The sequence below is a fragment of the Calidris pugnax genome, unplaced genomic scaffold (genome assembly GCF_001431845.1).
Source record: "Calidris pugnax isolate Ruff unplaced genomic scaffold, ASM143184v1 scaffold30, whole genome shotgun sequence".
Lineage (NCBI taxonomy): Eukaryota > Metazoa > Chordata > Aves > Charadriiformes > Scolopacidae > Calidris > Calidris pugnax.
The window spans coordinates 5030755-5046338 of NW_015090776.1; the positions used below are offsets into that span (position 1 = coordinate 5030755).

General features: G+C 55.4%; 1 protein-coding gene across 3 annotated transcripts in view; it reads right to left on the bottom strand.

The window, feature by feature from the left end:
* Nucleotides 1-3156: 3156 nt before the first annotated feature.
* The window catches only part of PLEKHG4 (pleckstrin homology and RhoGEF domain containing G4), a 90581-nt gene continuing 78153 nt past the window's right edge, over nucleotides 3157-15584 (bottom strand). The window contains exons 14-24 of one of the 3 annotated variants that reach the window (XM_014948898.1): nucleotides 13583-14493; nucleotides 11775-12024; nucleotides 10991-11080; nucleotides 10433-10657; nucleotides 9368-9538; nucleotides 8025-8202; nucleotides 7337-7453; nucleotides 6985-7248; nucleotides 5323-5519; nucleotides 4779-4862; nucleotides 3157-3695 (exon numbers count right to left, since the gene is read on the bottom strand). In XM_014948898.1, coding sequence (XP_014804384.1) covers nucleotides 4821-4862; nucleotides 5323-5519; nucleotides 6985-7248; nucleotides 7337-7453; nucleotides 8025-8202; nucleotides 9368-9538; nucleotides 10433-10657; nucleotides 10991-11080; nucleotides 11775-12024; nucleotides 13583-14493 — 2445 coding nt within the window. In that variant the 3' untranslated portion in view covers nucleotides 3157-3695; nucleotides 4779-4820. Of the gene's footprint in view, nucleotides 3696-4778; nucleotides 4863-5322; nucleotides 5520-6984; nucleotides 7249-7336; nucleotides 7454-7988; nucleotides 8203-9367; nucleotides 9539-10432; nucleotides 10658-10990; nucleotides 11081-11774; nucleotides 12025-13582; nucleotides 14494-15584 lie in introns of all 3 variants that reach the window. The other 2 variants (XM_014948891.1, XM_014948907.1) reach the window with 2 other exon arrangements.

Sequence of the window (15584 nt, forward strand, 5' to 3'; positions counted from 1 at the left end):
CCACAGTGGCCACTGAGGGGGGAGGACACAGAAGAGGGGTGTGGGGTTGCCCAGTGCAAGGTGCCGGGTGATTTCCCAGGTCCCTGCTTTTTAAAACCAAGGGTCACCCCCGAAGCCGAGGGCAGAAAAGCAACGGAAGCCCCTCAGAGCAGTGAAAGGTTTGGTCTCCAGTCGCTGCTGCAGCAATTAAGCAATTAACAGCGGTGTGTCCTGCACATCCTCATCCTCGTCCCGTGTCCCCCCTCCCAGCATCACTGCAGCCCGTGCACGGCGGCGTGTGGGCCCACGGGGCTGTGGCAGAAATGAAGGCCTGTCCTCGTGGGGCCAGGAATTACTGATTTTGTTGGGTTTGGGTTGGTTTTTTTTTTTAAATTTGCATGGGATGCGAGGGATGTCACCCCCATCCCCCCCCTCTGCTGTGAGAACAACCAGAAGCTTTTCCCTCTTCCCTGGGAGAGGAGGAGGAGGAAGATGGAAAGAGGTGGGAGAGTGTTTTTCCTCCGATTCCAGCCCCACTGCCTCACACCCACCCTTTTTCATCTCGCTAGTAACTAATCTTATCTTACTAATAATTAACCAAGGCCAGAGTGGAAGTGTCTCCATGTAGGGTTCTTTTAACAGAAGGTACAATGGTGCTGCTCGTTTGGACAACGGCCCACACAAAAGCGGGCAGGAGACCCCCAGGGCCTTGGCCCCAGTTCTGCGCTTTTTGGGTGGGGCAGCCCCTGCTCCACTCACTGACCTGGCCAGGGTTTGCCACAGCAGGCTCCTGGTTTTGCCTCAGCAATCCCAGTTCAGAGAACAGCAATAACAAATTTGACCCAGCCGCTTGTTGAAATGTTTTTTACTTTCTGTAGGAAACAGCCCTTTTGCTCAGCCTCCCTCTGGCTCTGAACAAAAGAACTCCCCTCTCTCCGCTAACGTATTCGGTAATATTCATTTTACCAGGCAAACGATCAGAGGTCTTTGAGGGGATATGGTGAATAAAAAGCAGTTTCCAAATTTGTAGACCTTAATTTATGAGCTCTTGTCTAGATTATGTGTTCCAGTAAATAATTCTAAGAGTAATTACCAAGCATTTGAGTGAAATTTTAATCAAAGAACTCAAACTCTTTCACATTAGAAACTGATGTAAATGAAGATTTATTTCAGCACGTTTTCTTCCAAGTTCATTGCTTCAGAAGAACAATGCAAAATTAGGTATTTTCCTGGAGTTTTGGTTTATTATCCCCTTCCCAAGGTCTGGTTCATGTTTCTAGAAATGCTGGCATAAAGTCGTGTGATGTATAATGCACTGTTGTCTTTTAGGCCTAATTACATTACTGGGAAGTCGTTTTGGTATAAATTAAAATCCCTTTCTAAGGTGATGGGACTTTTTTCCTCTTCCCCACACCTTGGGATCGATTGTTGTAGGACGTACCTTTCCATTGGCTGAGGGACTTGGGTCTTTTTAGTCTGGAGAAGAGAAGGCTGAGGGGGGATCTGATCAATGCTTATAAATACTTAAAGGGAGGGTGTCAGCACAAACTTGAGTATAAGAAGTTCCACCTCAACATGAGGAGGAAGTTCTTTGCTGTGAGGGTGGCAGAGCCCTGGCAGAGGCTGCCCAGGGAGGTGGTGGAGTCTCCTTCTCTGGAGACATTCAAACCCACCTGGACACGTTCCTGTGGGACCTGCTCTTGGGTGGCCCTGCTTTGGCAGAGGGTTGGACTGGATGATCTCCAGAGGTCCCTTCCAACCCCATGTGATTCTGTGGTTCTGTGGTCTTAGAGCACTCCCTTCATGTATTACTTTAAGCACGTTGTGCTATTCCTTCTTTAAAAACCTCTGCAGCTGACACCTCCCGGGGTGGGAGCTGGAGCCAGGCGCTCGCACTCTCACCCTGTCTCGCCACCTCCTTAAAAAAAAACCACCAACCAACCATCTCAACTTCCCACTGCTATTTTGAGAGTTTTTGGTGCCTCGGGGAAAAGCTCTTTTCTCCAGGCACACGCCTGCGCCCTCTCCTGCGGCCCCGCTTCCCCCGCCGAAATGGAGACACCAGAGCAAACAGGAGTAGTATAAAGAAAATAACCTTTATTAGACAAATCGATCAAACCCTGAAAAAACAGCGTCAGGTAAACATCACTAAAGGTTTTTCCAGCAACGCAGAAACCTTTGATAAATCCAGGAAGTTTCATGTTCCTCTTGTTGCATTAGTGAATTCTCTCCCTCTCATGCCACCCACTGCTACTGCCTCCCCAGCCCAGAAATCCTGCACTAACTCAGCATTTAAAATAGTAACTTTGAAAGTTTTCCCTGTGCAACCCTTTTCCCCGCACAATTTTGTACAGAGGTGTCAAAACTGCCTTCTCTTTGCTGATGTAAAAAAAAAAAAAAAAAAAAGAAAGAACAAGGTTTATAAAACATCCAGCCTATGAAAGATCAAGAGGTGGTTTCTGTCCAGCACATGAATTCCAGGGTTCAACGCGGCACCTCCAGGGAGGGAAACTGCAGATAAAAAAAAAAAGGCTGCTCCATCCTCTTCCTCGGGGTGAAGGGGAGGAAGAGCGCTCCATAAACCAGGAGCAAAGAGGAGCTTGGCAGCAAGTAACCCCAGTTTCCCAAATATTGCTGATTTTCATCTCCTCTGAGAAGAGGGGAGGGTGTCACAGCCACGGGGGGAGCTTCCCTGTCACCCAGGAAGGGGGCCCGTTTGTCCTCGGTCACACGGCGGTACCTCAGACAACGCGCTTTTAAGGCTCATCATCATCACCAACCCATTGCGGTGGCCTCAGGTGCCACCACCATCCAGAGCTCCTCAGACACGGCACCACAGCAGGACCGGGGCACCCGGAGAGGGGCTGAGTCAGAGGTAAAGCCAGCAGCCTGTCCCTGTCACCCTGGGACGAGGACCCAGCGCCACTGAGACAGCAGCTTAAATTAGCTTCAATTAGAGCTCAGGCAATTAGGCGATTTGCACCTCCTGACCTCCACCAGCCAGCTCCCTCCTCCTCAGGGCTCTGCTGGCTGCTGTGACCTCCCTGGGATGTGTGTCCCCCCCCGGGGTGTGACAGGGTTAGAGCACGAAGGGCAGCGGGGAGAGCTGGCAGAGGGTTCAGAGAGAGAGAGCAGCTCAGCACCGGGAGAACCGCCCGAAGGAACACTCCACCGTAACAACGACATTGCTTTTATTAAAACAGAAGTGTTAAGCCAAGAAAATAAATTATTGCTATGATAGAAATATTTAGAACATAAGGAAGGACGTTAAATCTTGAGCTCCAGGTCAATATAACCCTGAAACAGAAAGTTACACTACTTTTTCTTAAATACCTCAGTTTTTCTTCATGCCCTTCCAAAAAACTTTATAAAATGTGCAGCTTACAGAACAAATAGTAACAGAGTCACTCGTAACAAAAATCTGTACAGCTCATAGCTTTAAAAATAATACTTTTTTTTTTTTTTCTTTTTTCCAAACTGCTACGTTACTTATAAATATAGGGCTAACGAGTTTTGAACGCCCAAGGTCCCATCCAACACCAAAGCTATTACATGTAGGTGACAGAAACCTTCTGGGGACTTGCCCCAGGCAGAGGTCAGGGTTTGGACTGTTATGAAGAGCCTGATTTTGTGTAAAAAAAAAAAGACCGTATCTTCATTAGGTGAAGACTGTCTCCTCCTGCTGGTCTTCAGGGAGTTTGAAATGGCCATCAAACCTGGAACACAGCACCGTGCCATGGGTTAGAGCGGCTGCTCGCCCCGGGCCCCGCAGGGTCCCCAGCTCCCTGTGTCCCCCCCAGCAGCTGGTTTGGAAAACGCTTGAAAGAACCCCCCCGGTTTGTCAGAGCTGTGTTTTGGTGGGGAAAACCCCTTTGACCGGGAGAACCCCGCAGGAGAAGCGTGGCTCGTCCCACCACAGGGAGGGCTGATTCTGCGCCCCCCGGGGCTCACCTGAAGGTCAAACCCTGCAGCTTCTGTGGCCACTTCAAACATCCTCTCTGTGAACCCCCCACCCCAGGAGGGGCTCTGGATCTTACATCTGAACCTTGGCAGGTTCTGAGCTCCTGGCACCTGTTTCACGAGCCCTGGGCCTGCTTCTAACAGCCCCACGGTGCCAAACCCTCTGCCTTGACCACGGACACCCTAACCCTGCCCCTCTCGTGGTCACCCCCTCTGCTCAGCGCCCAGGCTGGAGAGGACAGAGCTGAGCCAGAAACAGGTTTGAGGGGGGCGTGATGTGACATTCCAAGGGCTCCCCCCTCCCCAGATCAACGGCGATTCCCTCCCAGAAATCAGGAGCTGCAGGAGCAACATCTGGCAGCTCCCTGGGGGCGTCCTGACCATAACCCAGAGCAGGTTCCTCTGGGGTGTTCCAAGGGAACTGGGGGATCAACCCAGCCTGGAGAGAACACCAGGGGTTCCCCACAGCAGCTCAGAGGGACTAAGGGAGAGCAGGATTTCGGCAAACTGCCAGAGGAAACAGATTAGTGGTTAGACAGGGAAGAAGCCCATCTGAACACTGATGAGTAGGTGGTGCTCAACCCTCTGCTGCCTAAAAGTGATTTTGCTTGTTTTCCTTCTGCTCCTCCAAACCTGGGAGGCATCAGACCGGTTGTCTGAGGCAATGGCTCTGTGGGAGCTGGTCTTCTCTAACCAGATGTCTCAGAGAGCAGGCAGGAATGTGTGTGTGGAAAACTTCTCCTCAAAAAATTTTGGGTGAGGTTCTCCCGACTCAGAGCTACTGACAGACCTGACTAACGCTCAGAGCTGCTGGAAAATCCCCTTTGGGGGTTACTTACAACAACTCCACTTCCTTGGGCCGTTTACGTGTGCAGAGGGGCTCACACTACTGTCGAGGGGCTTATGGTGACCTGGCCTGCTTTCTGCAGAGGAGAGAAGCCAGAATTAGTACAGGGTTAGAGGACACCACCACCAGTTCACAATCTAGTGGGAAGGGAAGCAGCTGGGAACTCTCAGGAATGTTAAGAGACACACTGACATCTCAGAGTGACAGACTCCTGCTCTTCCACCTCATCACTCCCCAAAAAAGGGCCCAAAACCTCCCAGGAAAAGAGCTCAGCAGCATCTGCAGCAGAGCTCCATCCATCCCAGGAGGCCACACGTGTACCCCCAGCCCACGACAGCTCCTGCAAGGAGCCTCCAGCACTGTAGATCCTTTCCAGTGCATCCTGGCCACCGCAGAGGAGGCTCTGGCAACAGCGGGGGCTTTCGCCGACCCCAGAGGAGGCCAAGTCTCCGCACGAGGACAGGTCACTTCCCCACAGCGACTCCAAGCCCAAAAGCAGCATCTTCAGTGGCTTGGAGCGGGCCGTTGGCACTTACTGCAGAAATGTACTGGCTGTTTGGGAAGCGAGGCTTCTCCTCCAGGGCAGAGCCGTGCTGGGAGCCCAGGGGCACGTAGGGGGGCGAGCCCACCTCTTCACAGAAGCTCTCTTGGGGGATGCTGGAGACGCAGCCGCTGTCGGAGCCGCTGGAGCCGCTGCCTGACATGCAGTGTGAGGACTCCGAGCTCTCTGTTGCTGGGGGGAGAGAGGACAGTCACTCCAACGACCATGAATCTGGCCTACACAACCTGTTGCCACACACACTTAAGGTATCTGTTGGCAGAGGCACTGGCCACACGAGCCCACAGATAAGCCACACTCCTGTCTGGGCCTCTTCACAGATTCACAGATTCAATAGAGTTGGAAGGGACCTCTAGAGACCATCCAGTCCAACTCCCCTGCCAAAGCAGGGCTGCCCAGAGCACATCACTCAGGAGCATCCAGGCGGGGCTTGAAGATCTCCAGAGAAGGGGACTCCACACCCTCCCTGGGCAGCCTCTGCCAGGGCTCTGCCACCCTCACCCCAAAGAAGTTCTTCCTCACATTGGAGTGGAACTTCCCATGGTCCAGCTTGTGCCCGTTGCCCCTCGTCCTGTCACTGGGAACCACTGAAAAGAGTCTGGCTCCATCCTCCTTCAACCCACCCTTGAGATCCTTGTCAGCATTGAGAAGGTCTCCCCTCAGCCTTCTCTTCTCCAGGCTCAAGAGCCCCAGCTCCTTGAGCCTTTCCTCATCAGGGAGGTGCTCCAATCCCTCCATCATCTCTGTTGCCCTACGCTGGACTCTCTCCAGCAGTTCCCTGTCTCTCTTGAACTGGGGAGCCCAACACTGGAGGCAGGATTCCAGTTGTGGCCTCCCCAGTGCAGAGCAGAGGGGGAGAATGACCTCCCTCAACCTGCTGGCCACACTTCTCCTTATGCAGCCCAGGATGCCATTGGCCTCTTGGCCACAAGGGCACATTGCTGGCCCATGGAGATCCTGCCATCCACCAGGACTCCCAGATCCTCAGTAGTACTTCCCAGCAGATCCACCCCTAACCTATACTGGTGCCTGGGGTTCTTCCTCCCCAGGTGTAGGACCTTACATTTGCCCTTGTTGAACCTCATGAGGTTCTTCTCTGCCCAGCTCTCCAGCCTGTCCAGGTCATGCTGGGTGGCAGCACAGCCCTCAGGGGTGTCAGCCAGCCCTCCCAGTTTGGGATCATCAGTGAACTTGCTGAGGATACACTCTGTCCCCTCATCCTGGTCATTGATGAATAGGTTGAACAGGACTGGGTTGAGTATTGACCCCTGGGGGACACCGCTTTATATCCACAAAATAACCTATGGAAGTGTAGGAAATGATGCTGGAGATTGGCCAGGGAAGTTCAAGCAGGGGAAGCCAAGGGGTCACTGGACATGGCTGGCAGAGACACAAGTACTGGTCCCCAGGGCCACAGCAGCCCCAGCGTGCAGCCACCAAGCCTGCCACAGGGACGGCTGCAGGTGGGTGGGCACTTTCCTGACCCCTGCCTCTGAGTTACTCCCCCCGTGGAAGCCGAGGCAGAGCTGGCTTGCCCCACTTTGGCTATGGGGCAGGGTCTGTCACAACCCCAGCCAGCCTGGTGTGACCACAGGAGGAGGAACACGGCGTGGGGACATCCCGGCGGGCTCGTACGTACTCAGTGAGGGCTGGCTGCTCGTCTCGTGCTCCAGCTCGTCTTCCTCGATGCAGGTGCCGATGTCAAAGGGTTGCCTGGGGGTCAGGACCCCGGGCAACAGGGCCTGGTCCAGGTACATGTGGAGGTTGAGGGGCCCCAGGAGCGAGGAGGAGGAAGGGCTGAAGGCAGGGGGGGTGCTGCCAGCGGAGAGCTGCGCCTGGGTCCTCTTGTAGGGGTTGGAATGGTCAAACAGAGACACCGCGATTGATGCTCTGGTCCTGGCGCCTGCCCGAAAACACACCACAAAAAAAAAAGCCCTCAGCACCAGTCCTGCCCCACAGGGAGCAAGGGGGCAGGCAGGGCTGGCACCCACCTCTGCCTTTCATGATGTAATCGATGGCGCGGTCATTGATAGCTGCCTCGCTAGGTTTGATATCCAGGAACGGCTTGTTGCCCACACCCATGGAGACCATCTCCTGCATACGGATCTCTGGAGAGGGACAGACCCACAAGCCACGTTGTGAGGTTGGTTCAATCCGCCCCACAGGCGCTGTGCAGCCCCAGCCCACAGCACGCTCCCCAGCCCCTGGGATTTAGAGCTGTTCTCCCCTCGCTCCCCAGGCCTGAGGAGTCTCTGCAGACAAGCAATCATGCCCTGCTCTGGCCAAGAAGCTCAGTGCCATGCCACCAACAGAGTCCTGCCAAGCGTGGGCGGAGAGGGGGGACTCAGCCAGCCAGCTGCCACCCCAGCAGTGGCCTAGAGCATGGGGAGAGGAGGGAGCCATTCAGGGGCACAGCCCAGGGCAGGGAACCCCCTGCTGGTATCTCCCCATTCTCTCGTGGAGTCCAGGTGGGCATCTAAAGCCATGCAGAACTTGGGACTGGTCAGGTTCCCCGGGGGCTGAGGGGCAGGGAGGGGACATGCCAAGCCCAGCACATGCTCCCGAGGCTGCATGCTGGCACACGGCCACCGGGGAAACGGGCTCCAAACCTACTCAGGACACACCGAAACAGGGCTCCCGCACCTTGGGCGGCACAGATGCCCCGGGAAGGAATCACACCTTTATTGCGGGCTGCCTGCTGCCACAGGATCTTGGCAATGTCACCGGTCCAGGCCTGCTTAGTCTCTGCTGAGCTGGCCTGGAGGATGTAGGTGTCGCTGGACTTTCGCCTTCGGAACCAGATCTCGAAGCGCAGGCCGCTGTCTCCGGAGTTCTCCGTCAGACCGATGTCTGCCGTCTGCCGGAAAAAGGAAGAGCCAAGCATCAACTCTGAGCTGGAGAAGAGCAGACAGAGGGGATCTCATCGATGCTGATCAGCATCTAAAGGGTGGGGGCAAGAGGATGGGGTCAGGTTCTTCTCAGCGGTGCCCAGTGACAGGACAAGGGGCAACGGGCACAAGCTGGAACAATGGGAAATTCCATCTCAACATGGGGAAAAAATTCCTTCCTTGGAGTGTGGCAGGAGCCCTGGAAGAGGCTGCCCAGAGAGGGTGTGGGGTCTCCTTCTCTGGAGATATTCCAAACTTCCTTCCTTTGAGTGTGGCAGAGCCCTGGAAGAGGCTGCCCAGAGAGGGTGTGGGGTCTCCTTCTCTGGAGATATTCCAAACTTCCTTCCTTTGAGTGTAGCAGAGCCCTGGCAGAGGCTGCCCAGGGAGGTGGTGGAGTCTCCTTCTCTGGAGACATTCCAAACCCACCTGGACACGTTCCTGTCCAACCTGCTCTGGGTGACCTTGCTCTGGCAGGGGGTTGGACCGGATGATCTCCAGAGGTCCCTTCCAACCCTGACCATTCTGTGATTTTGTGAACTGGGACTCCACCAGGAGCAGGAGGGGTAAACTCTGCCTGCACCCTGTGCAGAGCTGCCCCCAGCTTGGCAGACCCAACAGGAAGGAGCCCAAGGGTCTGGACAGGAGCAGGTACGATACGGACACAGCCCAACAGAGACAGCCCAGGCTCCTCCCTGCCACGCACACGCTGCCTTTCCCTCACACTCTGCCTTGAACTGGGACTCCACCAGGAGCAGGAGGGGTAAACTCTGCCTGCACCCTGTGCAGAGCTGCCCCCAGCTTGGCAGACCCAACAGGAAGGAGCCCAAGGGTCTGGACAGGAGCAGGTACGATACGGACACAGCCCAACAGAGACAGCCCAGGCTCCTCCCTGCCACGCACACGCTGCCTTTCCCTCACACTCTGCCTCCCTCAGAAGACCTTGGCCCCGCATCTCACATCACAGAGGGGGCCCAAGCACTAATGTCTTCAACTGCACAGGCTGGAGAAAGCATAGCAGCGGTGGGAGCAGCTCTTCTGAAGGTGCTCCCGCTCCTCATTTCAGAGCCACGTGTCTGTGGGGACACCAGCCTTGGACACCTCCTGCCCAAGAAGGAGCTCCAGGACTGCCCTTACCTTGAAGGAGCGCTTGTAGATATACACATCAAAGCCCCCCTCGATCCTCTTGGGTTTGCTGAACAGGATCAGGTCCTCAAAGAGGAAGACGTGTCGCTGGCACTTCCGACGGCCTAGCCAGATGGTGAACTCGTCCTGCCGCACCAGCTGCCCCTGCTCCTTCAGGTTCACCTGGACACAGAGAACATCCTGGTGAGACCCCAGCAGGATCAGCTCCAGGCACCCCCAGGGTGGACATGGAGAGCAAGGTCCCATATGGCTGTGGCCCAGGTGGTGAGGAAGTGGCAGCTTCCTGTCAGTTAGAAGGGCTCCTGAAGAGGTGAGATTGTGTGGCATTGCTAGAGGCCACCTCAGGCTGAAACAACTGGCTTAGACCTGAGGGGAGAGCTGCCCCTTTTCTCCTAGGCATAACCCACAGATGACCCCCTCCTGTCACCCTATGCAGATCTGTGACAAACCTTTGGGGTGGCACCTGAAGGCAGCAGCCAGAGCTTTCTCTTTGGGGAAAGAAGAGAGCCGAAGAGGAAAGGAGTTCACCAGACTGCCAGGAGCACATCTGGGTCAGAAGCCCCAGTCCATCAGTTCTTCCTGCCCCAGATCCAGCTTCCTCCACCCTAAGCCCTGTGGTTTCTCCTCCAGTGATAGATTTTGGATGTCTCCCCTTCAAGTCCCACCCAGCTGATTTCAGCCTACCCTTAGCATCAGCATCAGTTTGAATTCATTCTTGCAAACTGCCTGTCCTGTGTCATCAGCTCAAAAGAGATGGAAGGGCTCAAGGAGGCCTACAGGATGCCATCTGCAATGCTGCCAGACTGCCACATGTCATCAGTAAGCACCTGGGAGTGTGTTAACGACAAGCAGCTCACGCAGCATAATTAAGAGCATCCAGGCTCCGTCCTAATGGATGAAGGAGACCTTGCTCTGTACCTCAGAAGTTCTGCTACTGGCAGACAGCACCCTGATCCTATGAGAATTTGAAGGGAGGCTCCAAAGACCCCAAGACTAGAAAAGGGGAAGAAGTGTGGCTCTGCTGTCCCCCAGGCAGGGGAGGACACTGGGACGTACGTCACAGTCACGGATGGCATCCATGGCCAGCAGGTCATTTCCGTGCCGGAGCTGAAACTTCACCATCTCCTCAGCTGCACGGAGGTAGCCCAGCTCCTGCTCCTGTGCCTCACTGCACTCCTTGATGAGGTCCTTCAGGAGCAGGGCGTATTTGCTCATCCGCTGGATGGGTTTCAGCAGGTAGGAGGCCAGGTCCATCTTATCCCCAAGCTGCACCTGCTTGAACTGAGAAAGGGAGGAGAGAGAGTGAAGGCAGCAGCTTCCTGCAGAGACCCTTGTGTCTCCAGGAAGGCACTGGCACCCACAGACCCGTCCAGGGTGCTCTGCTCGCTCTGCTGAGAAATGCAAAGCCACAGGACCAATGCTGCTGGGTGCTGGGCTTCTTTCCAAAACACTCACTGCATCTCTGCCCCTCTCTCCCCATGTTTGCCTACACTTGTGCAAACAGCTGGGCCAGGAAAGCAGAGGTAGCGCTGAGCGTGCCTCGAGCAGGGCTTGTTTAAATAGATGGGTGACCCAAACATGAAGAGTAATCATGATGCAGGCAGTGGAATTTACCTTGAAGAAGGTATTCCCATGGCTGGCCAGCAGCAAGTCCGACTTGGGCTTGTTCTTGCTGTACAATGCGTACATCCCAAACTGGTCTTTCTGCAAAAGAGAGCCCTGTGTGAGACCAGAGCACACCCAGGATGCAGCAACAGACATGTCCCTGCTTCAGTTCCTCCAATACTTCTGCCTCTCCCAGGATCCACCACAGCCTCCCATGGCAGGAATGACTTTGCTTCCAGTTCATTAAGAGCCAGAGGATGGTCGTCTTTACTCTTCCTACTCCTACTGTAGCTAATTTTTAATCCATTGTCCTGTTACTCCTTGCCCTTTACATACCCCAACAGATACCAGCAGCTGCAAATGTGCATGGGGCTGCTGAACTTACCTTTTCTTCTCCCCAGCAGCCCTGTTCAAGAAGAGCAGCAGCTCTCACTCACTCAAGTCCTTCTGCACTGACTCCCCAGACAGAAGGCGGGGTAAGGGACACCCCTGCACACACAGGTGGGCTTTAAGCAGACATTTTGCTTGCCTGACACTTCCCTTGGTGGCAAAGAACAGCAATGAAGGCCAAGATCTGCTGCCGCCTGGGCTCAGCCCGGCAGAGCCATCCCAGTCCAACCCAGCATTTGAGCTGGCAGGGGACAAACCAACCCAGCACAGGGTAGTTCTCCCGTTCCCAAAAAGAGCCACAGCCCACTAACAGGCAGGTGAGCAGCCAAACACCCAGGCACTGCTGGGCACTGGGGCCAAGCACGTGTGTGGAGGGGTCTGACCCCAGGGGGAAGGTCCTTACGTGTCGGAGGAAGCAGTGGCTGACCCGCAGCGGGTGGTTGCAGCAGCTCTCCAGCTCCCGCAGGAAGTACTGGCTGTGGAAGTCGTAGAGTTTCTCCAGGTTGCCAAAAATGACACTGCGCTTCCCACGCAGGTCCTGGGGGAGGTCCAGGCGCTCCATCTCGGGGAAGTAGCTCTCGATGATGTAGGAAAGTGACCTCACGTATTCCCGCTCGGTCGTTACCATCTCATCAATGATGTGCCGCAGCTTGCTGCAAGAGAGGAACACTCAGCCTTGAAGGGACCCAGACTGGAGCAGGCCCACAGCAGTCAAAGCACCTGCAAAGCCCTGGACTATCCCTATGGAAGTTCTCCCTGAGGACCAACACAGAGATGAGATGATCCCTTAGAACCATCCCAGCTCAGGTTCACAACTGCTTGTGACACCTCGGACCCTGAGCACTGACAAAGCTCGTGGCTGACCCAAGGAACTCAGCCCCAGGATGGCTGTGGTCACCACCCAACCCCTGCAGGACACACACCCCTGGGCCCACCCAGCCCCTGCTCGGGCTGCCCTGCCATCGGCTGCACTCCCGAAACAACAGGGACAGCAGAAGTCACCTTGACTTCTGTGAGGAGGAGCCCGGCTGCTGACTGGATGCTGTGGGAGGCAATGCTAACCCCAGGAGAACACCAGCTCTGGAACCAAGTGCTGTTGGGCTCATCCCAGTAACAATGAGAATGGGAATCAGCGAACAGCAGTTCCTAGTGTGGGTTGCTCCATGCATCTCTAAAATGATTGCTCTTAGATACTCAAGGTTTCCACTGCGAGGCACTGCAGCACCAAAGAAAACTACTCCAATGCGTGGCCACCTTCCCGGCCTCTCAGCTCTCCCCCAGCACAGCGGGACTGCCTCCATGCCCGTGGACAGGAGGGCTGCTGCACTGCTCCCTGGAGAAGCAAAGCAGTTGGCCTCCTATCTGCTGGGCTCCATCCCCTGCCAGGAGCTTTCCTGACACACACCGAGCTATCAGAGGCCCCCTTCCAGAGGATTTCACTGTCCCCAGCCATCCCACCCAGAGCAGAAGCAGTGGAGGAGCTCTGTGGTCCCCCAGCACCAAGTTTCTCACCTCTACCACTTTAATTTAAAAAAAAAAAAAAAACACCAAACTTTTCCAATGAGGGCAGCTGAAAAACTTGCCTAGAGATTCCCTTTCAAGAACAGCTCTCCATAGCCCAGGCCCAGAGCAGTACAACAACAAAGTTGAGATCCTCAAGGACAGAGAATGAAAAGAAGGGAACGAAAGCTAGCTGTTGGTCACCCAAGAAGAGATCTTAGCCCCAAAGGGCAAATAAAAGCCCCTGTGAAGCTGCTGTCACAGGGTACTGGAAGTGCCTCCCTGCCCGTTTGGGTGCAGGACCCCCCAAAAGCGTGTGGGATGATGCACGACGCTCCTGCTCTCCCACTGCACCCGTTCCACTGGTGTGTCAGGTTCCCAAATGCTGTTTCTGAAAACCCTCATCCTCCACTCCCAGCAACGTTCAGAGCCTCCCTTCTCTCCTGCTGGGAATGGCTCTCTCCCCCTCTTTCTTACGGATGAGCCATGCTGGGGGGGAAGAGCAAGAGAACCTATTTCCCTGCCTCCCCCCAGAGGGGCTGTGTGGGGACCTCCCCATGATGAGGAAGCTGGAGCTACACCTCCATCCATCCACCCACCCTGTCCCCATCACCAAAGTAACCGTCACCACAGAGCTCTTCACATCTTTACCAGCTGCCTTTGCTTTTCACCACCCCGAGGAGCGGGGCGCCGAGCGCCACAGCCACTTACCTGCCCCAACTCCTGGCTTCCGACGCGGAGAGGCAGCCCCTCTGTCCCTCGGGCAGACAGTCTGCGGCCCAGCTGTGACCAGCTTGCTGTCTCAGGGCGAAAGTCCTGTCCACCAGCTCCGTGCTGCTCACCTCCAGACCCTTAATAAAGACACCAGTGTTGCCGTATCTCGCCGGCTCGCTCAGCGTCCTCTGGCAGCCTGACCACAGGCTCTCACCGCAGGGGAGGTCAAAGCTTTGGGCCTTGCGGAGCACCCTCCTGGGAGGTGGCTTCCCAGAGGCCGGAGTGGATGTGCAGGATGGCTTCACCTCCAGGTTTTCTAATATGCTCTCCAGGTTTGGCTTCTCTTCAGGCAGTTTTGGAGATTTGGAGGCCCCGCTGGCAAAAGAAACTCTGCTCGAGTGAGGAGCGGGGCTGAGAGCAGCTTGGCAGGCAAATTCTTCCCCAGAGCTGCCATCGCAGCTGAGGGAGGGCGAGGGAGCTTTGTCCTTAGTCCACCCCGGCCTGTTGTAGCTGTGGGACGTGCTGGAAGTCCTGTCCCAGTGGGGCCCGGAGGTGGCCCCCTCGGAGTGCCTGCGGTGGGACAGACCGCCGGCCTCCCCCGCAGCTGCTTTGCGGTCCGACAGCAGAGACCTCCTCGTCCTCAAGGCCGCTTCCAGTTTCTTCTCGAAAACCAGCTTGGTCTCCTGGCATTTGGACCAGGCGAATTTCCACTGCTTGAGCCCTTTGTCACTCTTGAGCTCGCAGGCCAGCTCCTTCATCTCCTGGAAGCGGGCGTCGCTGATGTCGGGGTGCTGTCCCTTGTAACTCTCCAGGCACTTGATGACACCGGCGCAGTGCTCGGCGGAGCTGCAGTCCTCCATGCTGATGCAGGCCAGGTGTCTCATCCCTTCCAAGGCCCACTCGTACGCCTGCCGAGAGCAAGGACAGAAAGGCAACAAGCCAGTCAGAGGGATTCGGGGAAGAATAAACCCAAATTCGGTGCCTAAAGCAACAAGACAAGAGAAAGGAGCAGTGTGTGGCCACCACAGTTCCTGGAGTGTGAGGCAAGAGCGGGGAGGGGGGCTGCTATTGTCAATGGGGCTTAACAATTCAGCAAAACAAACAGCTCCTTATGCAGAGGGTTTCAGCTGCGCTGGCTGCTCTGTCACCTCCCCGCCAGGGCTCTGTGACGCTGGGCACCCCCGCTGCCGGGCACGTCTGTCCTCTTGGGGCAGGGGAGGCTGTCCCCAAGACTGCAGGAATTCACACCTCAGCGTGGCCCTTCTCAGTGTAATACCTGACCCACCCTCCTCCTTTGCAGGTCGAGGAGCATCCCTAAGCTGCAGGGAATGCAACTGCTGCTCCACACGCCGTTTCCCCGGAGCTGACGGCATGCAGAGGGCTGGAGCTCAGCCAGAGCTGGATCTCCAGGTGCTCTGACCCATCCTTGCAGCAAGGAGGAACCTGAGACCCTGCAAGCCCCCTTGCAGCTCGGGCATTTTCCATGCCTGTTGGCACCTGGGGGATGTGGTATGTCCCACCTGCTCCTGCTGGTTAGCTGAATGACAAGCTCAGCAGTTTCTTTCTAGTACTCCAGGAATGCTAGAAGCAGCTTCATGGGGTTTAACTCCAGCAGTGGGGCTTGTGCTGGCCTTGCTAAGACAGCTCTGCCATATCGGTCCAACAAAAGGAGAGGGACAAAAGGTGACAGACACAAGGTAAGAATGTCTTTACCACCAGGGCAGCAAAGGGGCTGAGGAAGTACCGCGCACCAAGACCTGTCTGTCATGATAAAAGTGAGAGGAAAGGCAAACATCTGCATTAGTCAGGCTCAGAAGCCACTACTTCCTCTATAAAGCAGGGATGATGACAAGGTTTAACTACAGAGTGAGTAAGATGTGACCAGCTGCCATAGGCCTGGTCCTATGACCAGGGAATAAAGTTTATTCCTAGGGAATAAAGTTCCCTAAAGGGAGCTTTACTGCTCATGAGTGAAAACACAAGAGTCATTTGTTAAAAT